Source organism: Salmo salar, chromosome ssa24, assembly GCF_905237065.1.
Source record: "Salmo salar chromosome ssa24, Ssal_v3.1, whole genome shotgun sequence".
NCBI lineage: Eukaryota > Metazoa > Chordata > Actinopteri > Salmoniformes > Salmonidae > Salmo > Salmo salar.
The window spans coordinates 45,292,204-45,315,836 of record NC_059465.1 but is presented as its reverse complement, the minus strand read 5'-3'; the positions used below and the strand labels follow the sequence as shown (position 1 = coordinate 45,315,836).

Below are 23,633 nucleotides of genomic sequence, written 5' to 3'. Positions count from 1 at the left end.
TTCACCTTCTTTGCCAACTAAATAAAAAAGAAGATGAGTGCACATTTCCCCGCTGCGTCTTGGTCCGCTTTATCCGACGACAACCGTTACAGTCTAAAGGATGTCATTTATTTATGCAAACAATACACATCACATTTCAGACATTAGTTTGCTTACAACTGAAATATGTTAAACAGTATTTTTTATTATTCATGACTAGATTGTTCCCTTCCATACTGCAGTGTTGGATCTAATGCATTCTGGGAAATGTATTTTTTTCATCCCCCCCAGATATTTAAAAACATTAAAGGGATTATTAATTATTATAGACAACCCACAAAATTATCTTTGAATATTGTTCAGACCACTGTAATTATTTAAAATTGTTTTAAAATGAAATGTTTCAACCTTATGCTACATGCTATTTGTAACCACACATGTCAAAATAAACATTTATGCACTGAGTGTACAAAACATTAAGAACACCTGCTCTTTCCATGACAGACTGACCAGGTGAATCCAGGTGAAAGCTATGATCCCTTATTGATGTCACTTGTTAAATCCACTTCAATCAGTGTAGATGAAGGGGAGGAGACAGGTTAAAGAAGGATTTTTAAGCCTTGACACAATTGAGACATGGATTGTGTACGTGTGCCATTCAGAGGGTTGAATGTAAGTGCCTTTGAACAGGGGGTATGGTAGTAGGCGCCAGGCGCACCAGTTTATGTCAAGAACTTCAATGCTGCCGGGTTTTTCACTTTCAACAGTTTCCTGTGTTTATCAACAATGGTCCACCACCTAAAGGACATCCAGCCAACTGAACTGTGGGAAGTATTGGAGTCTGAGGACAAAAAGGGGGGAAGGGTGATGGAAAAGAGGTGTTCCTAATGTGTATGGTGATGTGTAGAATACATAAACCATTAGAATTGCATTGCATTAAGTTCTACTTCTTTAAATTCAAATTAAATTAAAACGATGTATTCCTGTATGGTGTGGCCAATTCAAATTCTATTTATATATATAAAAAAAAAAAATGAATTGGAATTTAAGAGCTATTTGCAACTTCGTTCAGAATTGACCCCAACCCTGCAAAAGCAGCATCCCAAAAATAACCCTGTTCCCTATTTTGAGTACTCTTTTGACTAAGGCCCATAAGGCTCTGGTCCGTGGCCCATAAGGCTCTGGTCCTTGGCCCATAAGGCTCTGGACCGTGGCCCATAAGGCTCTGGACCGTGGCCCATAAGGCTCTGGTCCGTGGCCGATAAGGCTCTGGTCCTTGGCCGATAGGGCTCTGGTCCGTGGCCCATAAGGCTCTGGTCCGTGGCCCATAAGGCTCTGGTCCGTGGCCCATAAGGCTCTGGTCCGTGGCCCATAGAGCTCTGGTCCGTAGGGCCCATAAGGCTCTGGTCCGTGGCCCGTCAGGCTCTGGTCTATGGCCCATAAAGCTCTGGTCCTTGGCCGTTGGGGCTCTGGTCCGTGGCACATAGGGCTCTGGTCCGTGGCCCATAGGGCTCTAGTCAAAAGTAGTGCACTAAATATGTAATAGGGTGCCATTTGGGATGTACCCTAACTCTGTTCTGATCTGACCCTAATCTGAGAGAAGACAGACCTTTGTTTTAGCATGGCAGAGGAGCACACAGAGTGGCTCGAGTTTCTCAGCCTCTTTCACTCCCACTACAAAGGTTTTCAGTTCACAAAAAAAAAAAATTATCCTCTGAACAGCAATTCCACGGAAACCAGATCTGAACACAGAACTACTGTAACATTCCGAAATGCTAAAAAAGACAGGTTTTCTGAAGAAGTCTTTAGCTAACATTCCATAATGCAAGAATGCAAGTACAGGTGGTCTATAGCAGACCTAGCTAACATGCCGTAATGCTAGCAAGCACAGGTGGTCTATAGCAGACCTAGCTAACATGCCATAATGCTAGCAGGCACAGGTGGTCTATAGCAGACCTAGCTAACATGCCATAATGCTAGCAAGCACAGGTGGTCTATAGCAGACCTAGCTAACATGCCATAATGCTAGCAAGTACAGGTGGTCTATAGCATATCTTAGCTAACATGCCGTAGTGACTGAGAATTGAAGAGTTGCAAATACCTAGGCATTTGGCTTAGCAGGCTAACTTAGCTAGCATGCTGTAATGCTAGCAGCAAGCACAGGAGAACAGATAATGGCCTATCCTATCCCCCTTTGCTTAGCTTTGAAAGACGTATTGTAATGTCCATTACTCTGTATTGCTTTCTATTGGCTCATTCAGACCTAGCTTACCTCTAGTCACATTCATTCCAGTCCTTCCATACAGCATGCAGTCAACCTATTCTGTTGTCATAGAAATATGATGGACAAAACCATACAATGACCTTCACATCCTCTTGGTAAGTCAAATTGCCTTGCCCAGGGTATAAGCTACCAGTCCATCTCTGTATTGTATTATCTACGTCCACTGTTCCCGGGGAACAGAGCTGTCCTGCTCAGGGCTAAATGGTTTCTGCTGGGGATTTGTGTGGCTATTCAACCTCTAGTGAAAAGCCTACTGGCTAGCATGCCGAGGGACAATCAGGTAAGAATGTGGCATATCCAAATCTCGGTGGTTTGAGTGGCAGGCCTCATGTGCACTATGTGCTCTGCCATTCAGACTGGAAACTATTCGTGATGCATTCAACTACGGGATATTGGTTTTATCTGACAATGAATTGGTGGCGCATTCCAACATAGATAGAGTATACTAAAGGGTGTCTTATGCAGTACAAATATGTGATGAATAGAACGAATCGGTCAACTGGGAAAAAGTGAACTATATGTAAAATGTAATTATATTTATAATTCCTTTCATTTAATGTCTAGACTTCTATTTATTCTGTTACACGTTGACAATATTCACGTTTCAATGGCTTTTACAGTGTGGTTTTCACTCAAGGGTTCCACCTGTGCTGGTACCGAAACTGAATTACGACCAGCAACATCACATCGAGATCTCGAAGAGGCAGCCATGCAGGGACAATGCCTGGTATAAGAATACAGCTAGAATACTTCTGCAGGAAGACGGCCAAGCACCAGGCTGTGGGGGGGAATGAGGACGAGAAGGGTCCTCTTCAGTCTCCATTCAGCCTCTCCTCTCTGACATATTCTATGGCCTTGAAGTCTCTATTGAGCATGTCTTGTGCTCTCTGCTCTCCTGTTTATGGATCATGGGGTTGTTTACTATAAAGCTCTCAGCGCCTCTCCCTCAGTGCAGCCCCTTACCAAGAAGCAGCCAGCCAGCCAGCTTGCAGCAGCCCCTCTGAAGAGATGTGGGTCCAATATGTTTTATCTCTTGTCAGGGCCTGCTTCAATTAAATTAATGGAATCTATTCAGACTCTCTCTCTCTCTCTCTCTTTCCTCTCTTCCTCCTTTCAGACGGGCAGCAGAGCACAGACAGAGAATGTATTAAAAAGATCTTAGGTCTGGAGATGATCAAGGTAAGCCTCCTCCGAACAGTCATTACTTCCTCCTTCGGTCTTCTTCACTCAATCAAATAATTAACGAGATCTCCACCTCAATAGTCATCAATATTTGGTTTCTTTTATATGCAACGTGGTAGAAAGAAAGAGCTTCTCCCTCTTATTATCTCCCTCCCTCCGTCTCGCTTTCTTTCTCTTTCTCTGTCCTGGAGGACTTGTCTGTTTCCACAATTCATGAATGAAATTACAACAAATGTATTTAATGTAGACTAATTAAATTATTGGACTGGGTCACAATTCAAACCTACAACCTGTTACATATTTTTTTTTTACTGTTACAAATGTTCTCTTTCTTTTAAATCTAGTTTCATTCTGGATCTAGTTTAGACAACATTTCTTTTGACGTCTGAGTAAACAGCATATTTTCTAAGAGCAAATATCCCTTATTCGAGCACATGCTATCACAAATCACGTGGACTGATTTCCAATGAATGTTAACGTGATGAAACAGCAAACGTTACAACGAGGTCCTTTTTTTTTTAAGTTGATTTGTCACATCAGCAATCATGTCCAAATAATATCAATCGAACTATGATTATGGAGTGTACAGGCAAACGATACCTTTGTACAAGGAAAACAGTAACTGGTTTGACAGGCACTTGAAAGACAGGCCCCAGCATTGTACTACTGCTGGTGGACGCCACAGATAACGAGATAAGCACTCTGGGATATAAAACATTTTCTCAGAAAGGAACACAACCTGTTGACATTCTACAACATTGGTTGATCATTCATTTATATGTTCATGTATCTTCGAGAATCCAGTTATTTCCTGCATCTGGACTTTTGTAGATCATGTTTAGACGAAAAACGAAACAATTATTTTTTAACTAACAGCTACATTACAGTTTACAGCTACAATACAATTTACAGCTACATTACATTATACAGCTACATTACAGTTTACAGCTACAATACAATTTACAGCTACATTACATTATACAGCTACATTACATTATACATCTACATTACAATTTACAGCTACATTACATTATACAGCTACATTACATTATACATCTACATTACAATTTACAGCTACATTACATTACATTATACAGCTACATTACAGTTTACAGCTACATTACAATTTACAGCTACATTACATTATACAGCTACATTACATTATACAGCTACATTACAGTTTAAAGCTACGTTATAGTTTACAGTTTCATTACAGTTTCAATCTACATTACAGTTTACAGCTACATTTCAGTATCTGTGCTGTCTAATTTCAGTAACGTTCACAAGATAAACATTTTCCAAAATTAGGAATGTTATAACAAAGCACTATGGCCATGTGACTACAACAAACCATTGGCTATGCTATATGACTACAACAAACCATTGGCTATATGACTACAACAAACCATTGGCTATATGACTACAACAAACCATTGGCTATTAGACTACAACAAACCATTGGCTATATGACTACAACAAACCATTGGCTATATGACTACAACAAACCATTGGCTATTAGACTACCACAAACAATTGGCAATTAGACTACAACAAACCATTGGCTATATGACTACAACAAACCATTGGCTATATGACTACAACAAACCATTGGCTATTAGACTACCACAAACAATTGGCAATTAGACTACAACAAACCATTGGCTATTAGACTACAACAAACCATTGGCAATTAGACTACAACAAACCATTGGCTATTAGACAACAACAAACCATTGGCAATTAGACTACAACAAACCATTGGCCATTAGACTACAACAAACCATTGGCTATGAGACTACAACAAACCATTGGCTATATGACTACAACAAATCATTGGCTATGCTATATGACTAAAACAAACCATTGGCTATATGACTACAACAAACCATTGGCTATTAGACTACAACAAACCATTGGCTATATGACTACAACAAACCATTGGCTATTAGACTACAACAAACCATTGGCTATTAGACTACAACAAACCATTGGCTATTAGACTACAACAAACCATTGGCTATTAGACTACAACAAACCATTGGCTATTAGACTACAACAAACCATTGGCAATTAGACTACAACAAACCATTGGCTATTAGACTACAACAAACCATTGGCTATATGACTACAACAAATCATTGGCTATGCTATAAGACTACAACAAACCATTGGCTATGCTATATGACTACAACAAACCATTGGCTATTAGACTACAACAAACCATTGGCTATTAGACTACAACAAACCATTGGCTATAAGACTACAACAACCCATTGGCAATTAGAGTACAACAAACCATTGGCTATAAGACTACAACAAATCATTGGCTATGCTATAAGACTACAACAAACCATTGGCTATGCTATATGACTACAACAAACCATTGGCTATTAGACTACAACAAACCATTGGCTATTAGACTACAACAAACCATTGGCTATAAGACTACAACAAACCATTGGCTATTAGACTACAACAAACCATTGGCTATAAGACTACAACAAACCATTGGCAATTAGACTACAACAAACCATTGGCTATAAGACTACAACAAATCATTGGCTATGCTATATGACTACAACAAACCATTGGCTATATGACTACAACAAACCATTGGCTATTAGACTACAACAAACCATTGGCTATTAGACTACAACAAACCATTGGCTATAAGACTACAACAAATCATTGGCTATGCTATATGACTACAACAAACCATTGGCTATATGACTACAACAAACCATTGGCTATATGACTACAACAAACCATTGGCTATAAGACTACAACAAACCATTGGCTATTAGACTACAACAAACCATTGGCTATTAGACTACATCAAACCATTGGCTATATGACTACAACAAACCATTGGCTATAAGACTACAACAAACCATTGGCTATAAGACTACAACAAACTATTGGCTATATGACTACCACAAACCATTGGCTATAAGACTACAACAAACCATTGGCTATATGACTACCACAAACCATTGGCTATAAGACTACAACAAACCATTGGCTATATGACTACCACAAACCATTGGCTATAAGACTACAACAAACCATTGGCTATATGACTACAACAAACCATTGGCTATATGACTACAACAAACCATTGGCTATATGACTACAACAAACCATTGGCAATTAGACTACAACAAACCATTGCCCATTAGACTACAACAAACCATTGGCCATTAGACTACAACAAACCATTGGCTATATGACTACAACAAACCATTGGCTATATGACTACAACAAACCATTGGCTATATGACTACAACAAACCATTGGCTATGAGACTACAACAAACCATTGGCTATGAGACTACAACAAACCATTGGCTATATGACTACAACAGTTGTTGAGCTACTTCAAACAGCAGATCAAACTGTCGTTCCACATGTTTGCAGAGCTACTGATAAACACTAAACAGAAAATATCCATTACCACGGGGACATAGGGACATAGGGTCATAGGGACATAGGGACACAGGGACATAGGGATATAGGGATATAAGGATATAGGGATATAGGGATATAGGGATATAAGGACATAGGGACATAAGGATATAGGGACAAAGGGACATAGGGATATAGGGACATAGGGTCATAGGGACATAGGGACATAGGGTCATAGGGACATAGGGACACAGGGACATAGGGATATAGGGATATAAGGATATAGGGATATAGGGACATAGGGTCATAGGGATATAGGGACATAGGGTCATAGGGATATAGGGACATAGGGACATAGGGTCATAGGGACATAGGGTCATAGGGATATAGGGACATAGGGTCATAGGGATATAGGGACATAGGGACATAGGGTCATAGGGATATAGGGACATAGAGTTATAAGGACATAGGGAAATAGGGACATAAGGATATAGAGATATAAGGACATAGGGGTATAGAGATATAAGGACATAGGGATATAAGGACATAGGGATATAGGGACATAGAGTTATAAGGACATAGGGATATAAGGACATAGGGAAATAGGGACATACGGATATAGGGACATAGGGATATAGGGACATAGGGACATAGAGATATAAGGACATAGGGATATAAGGACATAGGGATATAGGGACATAGGGATATAGAGATATAAGGACATAGGGACATAGAGATATAAGGACATAGGGATATAAGGACATAGGTATATAGGGACATAGGGACATAGAGATATAAGGATATAGGGACATAGAGATATAAGGACATAGGGACATAGAGATATAAGGATATAGGGACATAGAGATATAAGGACATAGGGACATAGAGATATAAGAATATAGGGACATAGAGATATAAGGACATAGGGATATAGGGACATAGGGATATAGGGATATAGGGACATAGAGATATAAGGACATAGGGATATAAGGACATAGGGATATAAGGACATAGGGACATAGGGACATAGGGTCATAGGGATATAGGGACATAGAGTTATAAGGACATAGGGAAATAGGGACATAAGGATATAGAGATATAAGGACATAGGGGTATAGAGATATAAGGACATAGGGATATAAGGACATAGGGATATAGGGACATAGAGTTATAAGGACATAGGGATATAAGGACATAGGGAAATAGGGACATAAGGATATAGGGACATAGGGATATAGGGACATAGGGACATAGAGATATAAGGACATAGGGATATAAGGACATAGGGATATAGGGACATAGGGATATAGAGATATAAGGACATAGGGACATAGAGATATAAGGACATAGGGATATAAGGACATAGGTATATAGGGACATAGGGACATAGAGATATAAGGATATAGGGACATAGAGATATAAGGACATAGGGACATAGAGATATAAGGATATAGGGACATAGAGATATAAGGACATAGGGACATAGAGATATAAGAATATAGGGACATAGAGATATAAGGACATAGGGATATAGGGACATAGGGATATAGGGATATAGGGACATAGAGATATAAGGACATAGGGATATAAGGACATAGGGAAATAGGGACATAAGGATATAGGGACATAGGGATATAGGGACATAGGGACATAGAGATATAAGGACATAGGGATATAAGGACATAGGGATATAGGGACATAGGGATATAGAGATATAAGGACATAGGGACATAGAGATATAAGGACATAGGGATATAAGGACATAGGTATATAGGGACATAGGGACATAGAGATATAAGGATATAGGGACATAGAGATATAAGGACATAGGGACATAGAGATATAAGGATATAGGGACATAGAGATATAAGGACATAGGGATATAGGGACATAGGGATATAGGGACATAGAGATATAAGGACATAGAGATATAAGGACATAGGGATATAAGGACATAGGTATATAGGGACATAGGGACATAGAGATATAAGGATATAGAGATATAGGGATATAGGGACATAGAGATATAACGACATAGGGATATAAGGATATAGGGACATAGAGATATAAGGACATAGAGATATAAGGATATAGGGACATAGAGATATAAGGACATAGAGATATAAGGATATAGGGACATAGAGATATAAGGACATAGGGATATAAGGACATAGGTATATAGGGACATAGGGACATAGAGATATAAGGACATAGAGATATAAGGACATAGGGATATAAGAACATAGGGATATAAGGACATAGAGATATAAGGACATAGGGATATAAGGACATAGGGACATAGGGACATAGAGATATAAGGATATAGAGATATAGGGATATAGGGACATAGAGATATAAGGACATAGTGATATAAGGATATAGGGACATAGGGATATAGGGACATAGAGATATAAGGACATAGAGATATAGGGACATAAGGATATAGGGACATAGGCTACCAATATAGGAAAAAAATAAAAAACCCATCAATATGAAAATGAATGAGTGAATTTAAAACACATTGAAATCTTCACGGTGGAACAACTTAGACCCGGTAGAAGAGCTAGAATTACTAATTGGTTTACTGATCAGTTGTACTTTGTTGGATTGATTTGCAATTCATTCTGGTTGTGGTGCATAGAAGACAGAGCTTGGCGCCAACCTTGGAGGCAGTGGACACCCTATACTCACTTAGAGCTAGGCAGGGGGTGGTGGGGGTGGTGGAGGGGGGGGGCATGATGGGGTGGTGGGGGTTTAGGGAATATCAATATGTTGTTGTGAGTCTGAGGCAGGAGTGACGCTCAGTGTCTTCTTCGTTTGTTGGGGCTATGCGGCTCAGCGAATAGGAAATTACACATTTAGAATCCCGTCTTAGAAGGGATGTGATCATGTAAAGGCTACATTATCTGCTGAGACGCGGGGAGATGCAGAGAGCACACCTTACAGTGCTTACATACTACTGAGTCACCGTACTTCCTGCTCAGTCACTGTACTAGAAATGTATACATCCTGCTCAGTCACAATACTATATATATATATGTATATATATATATATATATATATATATATATATATATACACATCCTGCTCAGTCACTGTACCAGATATGTATAGATCCTGCTCAGTCACTATACTATACTATACATATATATATATATATATATATATATATATATATATATATATATATATATATATATATATATATATATATATATATATATATATATATACATATATATACATATATACACACATCCTGCTCAGTCACAATACTATATATATATATATATATATATATATATATATATATATATATATATATAGTACAGTGACTGACCAGGATGTATACATTTCTAGTATATATATATACATCCTGCTCAGTCACTGTACTATATATATGGATGTGGATATATTGAAGCAACATTTCAAGACATAACCTGAAAGGCCGCTCAGCAAAACCGCCATAAAAAAGCCAGACTACGGTTTGCAACTGCACATGGGGACAAAGATCGTACTTTTTGGAGAAATGTGCTCTGGTCTGATGAAACAAAAATAGAAATGTTTGGCCATAATGACCATCGTTATGTTTGGAGGAAAAAGGGGGAGGCTTGCAAGCCAAAGAATACCATCCCAACCATGAAGCATGGGGTGGCAGCATCATGTTGTGGGGGTGCTTTGCTGCAGGAAGAACTGATGCACTTCACAAAATAGATGGCATCATGAGGTGGAAAATGATGTGGCTATATTGAAGCAACATCTCAAGACATCAGTCAGGAAGTTATAGCTTGGTCGCAAATGGGTCTTCCGAATGGACAATGACCCCAAGCATACTTACAAAGTTGTGGCAAAATGGCTTAAGGACAACAAAGTCAAGGTATTGGAGTGGCCATCACAAAGACCTGATCTCAATCCTATAGAAAATTTGTTGGCAGAACTGAAAAAGAGTGTGCGAGCAAGGAGGCCTACAAACCTGACTCAGTTACACCAGCTCTGTCAGGAGGAATGGGCCAAAATTCACCCGACTTATTGTAGGAAGCTTGTGGAAGGCTACCCAGAATATATACATATAAACACACTCATCCTGCTCAGTCACTCTACTAGATGTATGCTACCATTCAAAAGTCACTTAGAAATGTCCTTGTTTTTGAAAGAAAAACACATTGTTTTGTCCATTAAAATAACATCAAATTGATCAGAAATACAGTGCAGACATTGTTAATGTTGTAAATGACTATTGCAGCTGGAAACGGCAGATTTTTTTTAATGGAATATCTACATAGGCGTACAGAGGCCCATTATCAGCAACCATCACTCCTGTGTTCCAATGGCACGTTGTGTTAGCTAATCCAAGTTTATCATTTTAAAAGGCTAATTGATCATTAGAAAACCATTTAACAAATATGTTAGCACAGCTGAAAACTGTGGTGCTAATTAAAGAAGCAATAAAACTGGCCTTCTTTAGACTAGTTGATTATCTGGAGCATCGGCATTTGTGGGTTCGATTACAGGTTCAAAATGGCCAGAAACAAAGACCTTTCTTCTGAAACTCATCACTCTATTCTTGTTCTGAGAAATGAAGGCTATTCCATGCGAGAAATTGCCAAGAAACTAAAGATCTCGTACAACGCTGTGTACTACTCCCTTCACAGAACAGCGCAAACTGGCTCTAACCACAATAGAAAGAGGAGTGGGAGGCCCCGGTGCACAACTGAGCAAGAGGACAAGTTTATTAGAGTGTCTAGTTTGAGAAACAGACACCTCACAAGTCCTCAACTGTCAGCTTCATTAAATAGTACTTGCAAAACACCAGTCTCAACGTCAACAGTGAAGAGGCGACTCCGGGATGCTGGCCTTCTAGGCAGAGTTCCTCTGTCCATTGTCTGTGTTCTTTTGCCCATCTTAATCTTTTCTATTTATTGGCCAGTCTGAGATATGGCTTTTTCTTTGCAACTCTGCCTAGAAGGCCGGCATCCCAGAGTCGCCTCTTCACTGTTGACATTGAGACTGGTGTTTTGCGAGTACTATTTAATGAAGCTGCCAGTTGAGGACTTGTGTGGCATCTGTTTCTCAAAGTAGACACTCTAATGAACATGTCTTCTTGCTACAATGTAGAAAATAGTAAAAACAAAAGCAAAACCCTTGAATGAGTAGGTGTGTCCAAACTTTTGACTGGTAATGTATCTACAGTACTAAATCCATGTGTACATGTGTGTGGTTCGTATGGTACTTGTATGCATGTGCCTCTGTGCCTGTGTTTGTGTTGTTTCACAGTCCCTGCTGTTCCATAAGGTGTATTTCTATCTGTTTTTTATTTTTATTTTACTGCTTGCATGAGTTACTTGACGTGGAATAGAGTTCCATGTAGTCATGGCTCTATGTAGTACTGTGCACCTCCCATAGTCTGTTCTGGACTTGGGGACTGTGAAGAGACCTCTGGTGGTATGCCACCAGTGCGTTTAATACCTCTCACTAATACAAGTAGTGATGAAGTCAATCTCTCCTCCACTTTGAGCCAGGAGAGATTGACATGCATATTATTAATGTTAGATGCATATTATGTTAGCTCTCTGTGTATATTTAAGGGCCAGACGTGCTGCCCTGTTCTGAGCCAATTGTAATTTTCTTAAGTCCCTCTTTGTGGCACCTGACCACACGACTGAACAGTAGTCCAGGTGAGACAAAACTAGGGCCTGTAGGACCTTGCCTTGTTGATAGCGCTGTTAACCTCCCTGGGCAAGGTGGAGTAGTCCAGTTGGGATAAAACTAGGGCCTTGTTGATAGTGTTGTTAAGAAGACAGAGCAGTGCTTTATTATGGACACACTTCTCCCCAACTTAGCTACTGTTGTACCAATATGTTTTGACCATGACAGTTTACAATCCAGGATTAGTCCAAGCAGTTTAGTCTCCTCAACTGGTGCTTCTGTTACCAACTTCGCCCCATCACCATCATTTCCCCCTACTAAATCATGCGATGCAATTCTGACAAAATATTTGGACAGGTGAAAGTGTAGTTTATCTAGTCCTTATTGAACACTGCTAGATTAGTCTGACACACAGACATTATCTCAAAACTGTTTGGTTTGAAAATGTAACATGAGGAATATCAATCTTCCCTATTATTAAGATGCCCTAGGTACTTTTTTTCACAGACAGGATACTAGTCTGTCTGTAGGGGAATCGGCCAATCGGGCTGAAGGGAAGAAAGATAAGTAGTTGGTTAATTTCTGAAATGGAATTGTTTTGTTCTCTAAGTCGCTCTGGATAATCTAAGCAAAAGGCAGGCAGGCTGCTGGAGGAAACAGAGATAAGAGAACGAGATTTTTTTAATTTATTTAACTAGAAGAAGAAGAGAGAAAGGTGGAGAAAAGAGAGAAGAAGAGAGAGAAACAGATGGTAAAAGAGAGAAAGATCGAAAGAGAGAAGGCAAAAAAGAGACACAGAAAGAGATAAAAAAATAAACAATGAGAGAGAGAGACAAAAAGAAAAGGGGGCAGAGAGAGAGAGAAAGAAAAGGGGGGAGAGAGAGAGATAGAAAAGGGGGGAGAGAGAGAGAGAAAGAAAAGGGGGGAGAGAGAGAGAGATAGAAAAGGGGGGAGAGAGAGAGATAGACCACAGACGCCTTTCGAGTCGAGACTGTTAGCTTTCTAGCGCAGGGTGTGCAGTGAGAGCAGTGATCTGGTTACCGGCGCTGAATGAGAGCGGCCGGGCCGGTGCCTGGGAGGCTCCACCAACACATTAAAGAGACACCGTAAAAGCCTCCCCTGAGAGAGGAGCAAGATCTCTGTCTCCAGGTTCCCCTGAGAGAGGAGCAAGATCTCTGTCTCCAGGTTCCCCAGAGAGGGGAGCAAGATCTCTGTCTCCAGGTTCCCCAGAGAGAGAGGAGCAAGATCTCTGTCTCCAGGTTCCCCAGAGAGAGAGGAGCAAGATCTCTGTCTCCAGGTTCCCCAGAGAGAGAGGAGCAAGATCTCTGTCTCCAGGTTCCACAGAGAGAGAGGAGTAGACTCTCTGTCTCCAGGTTCCCCAGAGAGAGAGGAGCAAGATCTCTGTCTCCAGGTTCCCCAGAGAGAGGGGAGCAAGATCTCTGTCTCCAGGTTCCCCAGAGAGAGAGGAGCAAGATCTCTGTCTCCAGGTTCCCCAGAGAGAGAGGAGCAAGATCTCTGTCTCCAGGTTCCCCAGAGAGAGGGGAGCAAGATCTCTGTCTCCAGGTTCCCCAGAGAGAGAGGAGCAAGATCTCTGTCTCCAGGTTCCCCAGAGAGGGGAGCAAGATCTCTGTCTCCAGGTTCCCCAGAGAGAGAGGAGCAAGATCTCTGTCTCCAGGTTCCCCAGAGAGAGAGAGGAGCAAGATCTCTGTCTCCAGGTTCCCCAGAGAGGGGAGTAGACTCTCTCTCTCCAGCTTCCCCAGAGAGGGGAGCAAGATCTCTGTCTCCAGGTTCCACAGAGAGAGAGGAGCAAGATCTCTGTCTCCAGGTTCCACAGAGAGAGAGGAGCAAGATCTCTGTCTTCAGGTTCCACAGAGAGAGAGGAGCAAGATCTCTGTCTCCAGGTTCCCCAGAGAGAGAGAGGAGCAAGATCTCTGTCTCCAGGTTCCCTAGAGAGAGAGAGGAGCAAGATCTCTGTCTCCAGGTTCCCTAGAGAGAGAGAGGAGCAGGCTCTCTGTCTCCAGGTTCCCCTCCACCAGCCACAACACCAGGAGAAGCAGAGAGCATTTGTCTCAGAAGATACCAGTGTCTGACCGCCTCCCCCGCCTTCTCACCCCAACCCTCCTATCTGAGACCAACCGGAGTGGAACGCCTCACCCCTCCTTCCACACCCTTCTCTACTCCGTTCTCCTCACCCTCCTGTCTCAGACTGTCGGTCTGACGGGGGCACACAGATTTCCAGCATCCAGGCTTGTCAGACAGACAAAGAGACGGCGGGATCTCAGTTTCAGCACTTTTTTTTTCTCTCACTAAAAGCAGTTTTGTTTTGTATCGACATGTTTTTCTGAGGGTGAAATGGTAGATCTCTGAGCGAAGACAGGTGATTAATGGGTAACATGTTACATGTGGCATTATTTTCTTTTTCACAATTCCCATCCTGTGAAGTGTAGCTACTCATAATCATCCCCCAGTTACACAATAAAGATGGTGAGAACAAAGAGGTTCTCAGAGAAACCTTAGCTGTTTAACTCACACTATCAATGTTAGGAAATTGGAAATTACTTTCAATGTTAGGAAATTGGAAATTACTTTCAATGATAGGAAATTGGAAATTACTTTCAATGTTAGGAAATTGGAAATTACTTTCAATGTGAAGAAATTGGAAATGACATTCAATGTTAGGAAATTGGAAATTACTTTCAATGATAGGAAATTGGAAATTACTTTCAATGATAGGAAATTGGAAATTACTTTCAATGTAAGGAAATTGGAAATTACTTCCAATGATCGGAACAATTTAGACCATTTTCTTCACATTCATCATATCTACAGCAAATCCAAAGATATACAGCCCATTAACCTTCTTAATTCTTGCTTTTTTGAGAAAATTAACAGATTATTCCAATTTCCCAATGTGAATGTTACTGGTAGGCCAATGAAAGGTGAATGTTACTAATAGGCCATTGAAAGGTGTTTGTTACTGATAGGCCATTGAATGGTGAATGTTACTGATAGGCCATTGAAAGGTGATTGTTCGATCGGGTTCAAGTCCGGGCTCTGGCTGGGCCACTCAAGGACATTCAGATACTTGTCCCGAAGCCACTCTTGCGCTGTCTTAGCTGTGTGCTTAGGGTCGTTGTCCTGTTGGAAGGTAAACCTTCGCCCCAGTCTGAAGTCATGAGCGCTCTCGGGCAGGTTTTCATCAAGGATCTCTTTGTACTTTGCTCCGTTTATGTGAAGCAGGTAAACTGGTCTGGGTCAGCTAGACTTGAGAGTAGCTCATTGGGTTCCAGTGAAGCAGGTAAACTGGTCTGGGTCAGCTATAGAATTGAGAGTAGCTCATTGGTTACCAGTGAAGCAGGTAAACTGCTCTGGTTCAGCTATAGAATTGAGAGTATGTCACGATCACTGTCCTCAAACTCCCTGTCATAAATAAGTCAAGGCGCAGCGTGCCGATAATTCCACATCCTTTATTTTGAAGTGAAACCGAACAAAACAATAAACAGGATAAACAGAAACGTGACATTCTGGGGCTGCTCAAAGGCAGCTACACAAAAACAAAATCCCACAACTCAAGGAGGGAAAAAGGGCTGCCTAAGTATGGTTCCCAATCAGAGACAACGATGGACAGCTGCCTCTGATTGGAACCACACTCAGCCAAAAAAAACTAGATTGCCCACCCCACATCACACCCTGACCTAACCAAACTAGAGGAAAATAAACATCTCTAAGGTCAGGGCGTGACAGTACCCCCCCCAAAGGTGAGGACTCCCGGCCGCAAACCTGAACCTATAGGGGAGGGTCCGGGTGGGCATCTATACTTGGCGGCGGCTCTGGTTCGGGGCGTAGCCCCCACTCCGCCCGCTGATCCCCCCGCTTCTGTGTCGCCGGAGGGACCAGACCGTGGATCATCGCCGGGGGCTCCGAACTGCCGACCGCCGCTGAAGACTCCGGACTGCGGGCCGCCGCTGGAGACTCCGGACTGCGGGCCGCCGCTGGAGACTCCGGACTGGGGGACGTCGCTGGAGGCTCCGGACTGGGGAACGTTTAAACGTAAACGTAAACGTAAAACATTTAAACGTGTTAAAACTTGTTAAGGATAGGGTCTAGCTTCCTGAATTTCCACCTGACTGACATGCCCAAAGTAAACTGCCTGTTACTCAGGCCCAGAAGCCAGGATATGCATATAATTGGTAGCATTGGATAGTAAACACTTTGACATTTCTAAAACTGTTAACATAATGTCTGAGACAATAACAGAATTGATATGGCAGGTGAAAATCCGAAGAAAAACAAACCGGAAATGTTTTATTTTTGAGGTCCCAGGCTCTTATAATGGAAACCTATAGTTCCTATGTACAGTTGAAGTCGGAAGTTTACATTCACTTAGGTTGGAGTCATTAAAACTAGTTTTTCAACCACTCCAAAAATGTCTTGCTAACAAACTATAGTTTTGGCAAGTCGGTTAGGACATCTACTTTGTGCATGACACAAGTAATTTTTCCATCAATTGTTTACAGACAAATTATTTCACTTATAATTGACTGTATCACAATTCCAGTGGGTCAGAAGTTCTGATAGGCTAATTGACATCATTTGAGTCAATTGGAGGTGTACTTGTGGATGTATTTCAAGGCCTACCTTCCAACGCAGTGCCTCTTTGCATGATATCATGGGGAAATGAAAAGACATCAGCCAAGATGTCATCCTTAGGAGCAATTTACAAATGCCTCAAGGTACCACGTTCATCTGTACAAAGAATAGTACGCAAATCAATTCCAGAACAACAGCAAAGGACCTTGTGAAGATGCTGGAGGAAACAGGTCCAAAAGCATCTATATCCACAGTAAAATGAATCCTATATCAACATAACCTGAAAGGCCGCTCAGCAAGGAAGAAGCCACTGCTCCAAAACTGCCGTAAAAAGGCAGACTACGGTTTGCAACTGCACATGGGGACAAATATCGTACTTTTTGGAGAAATGTCCTCTGGTCTGATAAAACAAAAATAGAACTGTTTGGCCATAGTGACCATCGTTGTGTTTGTAGGAAAAAGGGGGAGGCTGGTAAGCTAGAGAACACCATCCCAACCGTGAAGCACGGGGGTGGCAGCATCATGTTGTGGAGGTGCTTTGTTGCAGGAGGGACTGGTGCACTTCACAAAATAGATGGCTTCATGAGGTGGAAAATGATGTGGCTATATTGAAGCAACATCTCAAGACATCAGTCAAGAAGGTAACACTTGGTCACAAATGGGTCTTCCAAATGGACAATGACCCCAATCATACTTACAAAGTTGTGGAAAAATGGCTTAAGGACAACAAAGTCAAGGTATTGTAGTGGCCATCACAAAGCCCTGACCTCAATCCTATAGAACATTTGTGTGCAGAACTGAAAAAGTGTGTGTGAGCAAGGAGGCCTATAAACGTGACTCACCAGCTCACCAGTTACACCAGCTCTGTCAGGACTAATGGGCCAAAATTCACCCAACTTATTGTGGGAAGCTTGTTGTGGGAAACTCCTTTATGCAATCGCTATGTCCGATTGTAAAATAGCTCTTCGGCGAAAGCAGACTTTGCAATATTCTGAGTACATAGCTCGGCCATCACGGCTAGCTAATTTGACACCCACCAAGTTTGGCACAACCTAAACTCAGAATTACTATTATAAAAATTGGATTACCTTTGCTTTTCTTCGGCAGAATGCACTCCCAGGCCTTCTACTTCAACAACAAATGTTGTTTTGGTTCCAAATAATAAGTTATATCCAAATACCGCCGTTTTGTTCGTGCGTTCAGGTCACTATCCGAAGGGTAACGCGCAAGCGCATTTCGTGACAAAAAATGTCAAAATATTCCATTACCGTACTTAGAAGCATGTCAAACGCTGTTTAAAATCAATTTTTATGCTACTTTTCTCGTAAAATAGCAATAATATTCCAACCGGGCAATGTTGTATTCATTCAGAGAGAGAAAGAAAAACTGGGAGAAGTCTCGTGAACACGCATCTCAGTCTCACTGTCCCCAGGCTGACCACTTACAAACTCTGCTGCTGTACTCTGCCCAGAGACAGCAGACACCCCATTCCACTTTCTGGCGGCTTTAGAGAGCCAATGGAAGCCTTAGAAAGTGTCACGTTACAGCACAGATGCTGTATTTTCGATAGAGATGCAACAGAAGGACAAATTGTCAGACAGGGCACTTCCTGTATGGAATCTTCTCAGGTTTTGGCCTGCCATATGAGTTCTGTTATACTCACAGACACCATTCAAACAGTTTTAGAAACTTTAGAGTGTTTTCTATCCAAATATACTAATTATATGCATATTCTAGTTTATGGGCAGGAGTAGTAACCAGATTAAATCGGGAACGTTTTTTATTCGGCCGTGAAAATACTGCCCCCTATACCACAACAGGTTAAAATAATTGTTATGTATTTTGTCAATGTTTATCATGAGTAATTTAGTAAATTCACCGGAAGTTTTCGGTGGGTATGCTAGTTCTGAACATCACATACTAATGTAAAAAGCTAGTTTTTGATATAAATATGAACTTGATTGAACAAAACATGCATGTATTGTATAACATAATGTCCTAGGTGTGTCATCTGATGAAGATCATCAAAGGTTAGTGCTGCATTTAGCTGTGGTTTGGGTTTTTGTGACATATATGCTTGCTTTGAAAATGGCTGTGTGATTATTTTTGGCTATGTACTCTCCTGACATAATCTAATGTTTTGCTTTCGCTGTAAAGCCTTTTTGAAATCGGACAACGTGGTTGGATTAACGAGAGTCTTATCTTTCAAATGGTGTAAAATAGTCATATGTTTGAGAAATTGAAGTTGTAGCATTTTTGAGGTATTTGTATTTTGCGCCACGCGATTCCACTGGCTGTTGAATAGAGTGGGACGCTAACGTCCCACCTAGCCCAGAGAGGTTTTTAAGTGATTCTCTTGTTAACACAGGTGTGAGTGTTGACGAGGACAAGGCAGGAGATCACTCTGTCATGCTGATTGAGTTCAAATAACAGACTGGAAGCTTCAAAAGAAGGTGGTGCTTGGAATCATTGTTCTTCCTCTGTCAATCATGGTTACCTACAAGGAAACACGTGCCGTCATCATTGCTTTGCATAAAAAGGTCTTCTAAGGCAAGGATATTGCTGGCAGTAAGATTGCACCTAAATCAACTATTTATCGGATCATCAAGAACTTCAAGGAGAGCGGTTAAATTGTTGTGAAGAAGGCAACAGGGCACCCAAGAAAGTCCAGCAAGCGCCAGGACCGTCTCCTAAAGTTGTTTCAGCTGCGGGATCGGGGCACCACCAGTACAGAGCTTGCTCAGGAATGGCAGCAGGCAGTTGTGAGTGCATCTGCACGCACAGTGAGGCGAAGACTTTTGGTGGATGGCCTGGTGTCAAGAAGGGCAGCAAAGAAGCCACTTATCTCCAGGAAAAACATCAGGGACAGACTGATATTCTGCAAAAGGTACAGGGATTGGACTGCTGAGGACTGGGGTAAAGTCATTTTCTCTGATGAATTCCCTTTCCGATTGTTTGGGGCATCCGGAAAAAAGCTTGTCCTGATAAGACAAGATGAGCGCTACCATCAGTCCTGTATCATGCCAACAGTAAAGCATCCTGAGACCATTCATGTGTGGGGTTGCTTCTCAGCCAAGGGAGTGGGCTCACTCACAATTTTGCCTAAGAACACAGCCATGAATAAAGAATGGTACCATCACATCCTCCGAGAGCAACTTCTCCCAACCATCAAGGAACAGTTTGGTGATGAACAATGCCTTTTCCAGCATGATGGAGCACCTTGCCATAAGGAAAAAGTGATAACTAAGTGACTCGGGGAACAAAACATCGATATCTGGGTCCATGGCCAGGAAACTCCCCAGACCTTAATCCCATTGAGAACTTGTGGTCAATCCTCAAGAGGTGGGTGGACAAACCAAAACCCACAAACTCCAAGCATTGATTATGCAAGAATGGGCTGCTATCAGTCAGAATGTGGCCCAGAAGTTAATTGACAGCATGCCAGGGCGGATTGCAGAGGTCTTGAAAAAGAAGGGTCAACACTGCAAATATTGACTCTTTACATCAACTTCATGTAATTGTCAATAAAAGCCTTTGACACTTATGAAATGCTTGTAATTATACTTCAGTATTCCATAGTAACATCTGACAAAAATATCTAAAGACACTGAAGCAGCAAACTTTATGGAAATTAATATTTGTGTCATACTCAAAACTTTTGGCCACGACTGTAGAGTGATCCAGCATTGCATATGTACTGTAGAATGATCCATCATTGCATATGTCCCGTAGAATGATCCAACACTACAGATGTACTGTAGAATGAACCAACATTGCAGATGTACTGTATACTGAACTGTGAACAAACACAAACAGCAAAGCACCAAGACAACGCTGTCTAACGCCTGGTTGTTCTTGCAATCAGCGTTGCTAGATGAAAGCCTAGAGGAAGAGAGAGGAGGGTAGAGGACAGCTCAGCTAGGTCTACTCTCTGTTCACTTCCCACGCCCTTACATTTACATTTGAGTCATTTAGAAGACACTCTTACAGTAGTGAGTACATATATTTTCATACTTTTTCGTTGTTGGTACTTTTCCCTCTCTTCCATAATGACCATAATTGTATAGTCAAGGACTTGACTTGCTCTGCATCATATTCCTACATATCCTCCTAGTTTCTTCATCCAAGCGCTGAGTAATCACAAATAAAATACCAGAGATTTAGAATTGTGCTGATTTCTGGTCTGTGTCCCAAATGTCACCTTTCTCTATGGAGAAAACAACTTTGATCAGGTACCACAGGGCTGTGTAAAATGTAGTGCACTATATATGGAATGGGGTGGCATTTGGGATACAGAGCAGTTCTCAAGGCCTATGGCAGGGAAATGACTGTATCGTGTTGGAAATAGCATTTTGTTGCATACCACTCTTACTCCATCCAATGGTATCTTGACTCCCTTTGAAGGCGCCGGGGTTGGGGGATGCAGCTACAGGAAAATTAGAAAATTGCGGTACTTTTCAGTCATTTCAGCCCGAGCTATTTTGAGTGAAATTAGATGAAGAGTGTTGTTGCATCTGTCTTGTGTGACTGGGCTGAGTCATATTTGGTTAGGCACAGAAAAGGTGGTTTGGAACACGGAGGCTCAGAAGACTAGTCAATATATTAACACTGTGTTTTTCCTTGTCCTGTTGTCCATGTTATCTATTGGCTTATGAATGTTTCCAGTAATACACTAGGAACATACTGAAGCAGCCACTCAAACAACACAAATATATGAGCAATAGCAAACAGGCTACGATGCTTTTACATTTTTTGATAGTTTTTTGGATGCACTAATGCAAAACAATACATACATACATACATACATACATACATACATACATACATACATACATACATACATACATACATACATACATACATACATACATACATACATACATACATACATACATACATACATACATACATGGAAGTAAATCTATTTACTTTGTACTGTGAATGTATATCTACACTACCGTTCAAAAGTTTGGAATCACTTAGACATGTCCTTGTTTTTGAAAGAAAAGCACTTTTTTTGTCCATTAAAATAACATCAAATTGATCAGAAATACAGTGTAAACATTGTTCATGATGTAAAGGACTATTGCAGCTGGAAACGGCAGATTTTTTAATGGAATATCTACATAGGTGTACAGAGGCCCATTATTAGCAACCATCACTCCTGTGTTCCAATGGCATGTTGTGTTAGTTTATCATTTTAAAAGGCTAATTGATCATCAGAAAACCATTTTGCTATTATGTTAGTAGAGATGAAAACTGTTGTTCTGATCAAAGAAGCAATTAAACTGGCCTTTTTTAGACTAGTTGATTATCTGGAGCATCGGCATTTGTGGGTTCGATTACAGGCTCAAAATGGACAGAAACAAAGACCTTTCTTCTGAAACTCATCACTCTATTCTTGTTCTGAGAAATGAAGGCTATTCCATGCAAGAAATTGCAAAGAAACTGAAGATTTCGTAAAACGCTGTGTACTACTCCCTTCACAGAACAGAGCAAACTGGCTCTTACTAGAATAGAAAGAGGAGTGGGAGGCCCCGGTGCACAACTGAGCAAGAGGACAAGTTTATTAGAGTGTCTAGTTTGAAAAACAGACACCTCACAGGTCCTCAACTGTCAGCTTCATTAAATAGTACTTTCAAAACACCAGTCTCAACGTCAACAGTGAAGAGGCGACTCCGGGAGGCTGGCCTTCTAGGCAGAGTTCCTCTGTCCAGTGTCTGTGATCTTTTGCCCATCTTAATCTTTTTTTATTGGCCAGTCTGAGTTATGGCTTTTTCTTTGCAACTCTGACTAGAAGGCCAGCATCCCGGATTCGCCTCTTCACTGTTGACGTTGAGACTGATGTTTTGCGGGTACTAATTAATGAAGCTGCCATTTGAGGACTTGTGAGATGTCTGTTTCTCAAACTAGACACTAATGTACTTGTCCTCTTACTCAGTTGTGCACAGGGGCCTCCCACTACTCGTTCTATTCTGGTTAGAGCCAGTTTGCGCTGTTCTGTGAAGGGAGTAGGACACAGCATTGTATGAGATTTTCAGTTTCTTGGCAATGTCTCGCATTGAATAGCCTTCATCCTAAATGGTAAATATATGTAAATATATAATGCTCAAAAAAATAAAGGGAACACTTAAACAACACAATGTAACTCCAAGTCAATCACACTTCTGTGAAATCAAACTTTCCACTTAGGAAGCAACACTGATTGACAATAAATTTCACATGCTGTTGTGCAAATGGAATAGACAACAGGTGGAAATTATAGGCAATTAGCAAGACACCCCCAATAAAGGAGTGGTTCTGCAGGTGGTAACCACAGACCACTTCTCAGTTCCTATGCTTCCTGGCTGATGTTTTGGTCACTTTTGAATGCTGGCGGTGCTTTCACTCTAGTGGTAGCATGAGACGGAGTCTACAACCCACACAAGTGGCTCAGGTAGTGCAGCTCATCCAGCATGGCACATCAATGCGAGCTGTGGCAAGAAGGTTTGCTGTGTCTGTCAGCGTAGTGTCCAGAGCATGGAGGCGCTACCAGGAGACAGGCCAGT

At 41.2% G+C, this 23,633-nt stretch overlaps 1 protein-coding gene across 1 annotated transcript in view; it reads left to right on the top strand.

Moving 5' to 3' along the window:
* The first annotated feature begins 2,983 nt into the window (after positions 1–2,983).
* Positions 2,984–23,633, top strand: part of LOC123730393 (adhesive plaque matrix protein-like) — a 32,603-nt gene continuing 11,953 nt past the window's right edge. Inside the window, exons 1-3 of the mRNA XM_045706833.1 lie at positions 2,984–3,068; positions 3,214–3,273; positions 3,381–3,442. Coding sequence (XP_045562789.1) covers positions 2,984–3,068; positions 3,214–3,273; positions 3,381–3,442 — 207 coding nt within the window. The remainder of the gene's footprint in view (positions 3,069–3,213; positions 3,274–3,380; positions 3,443–23,633) is intronic.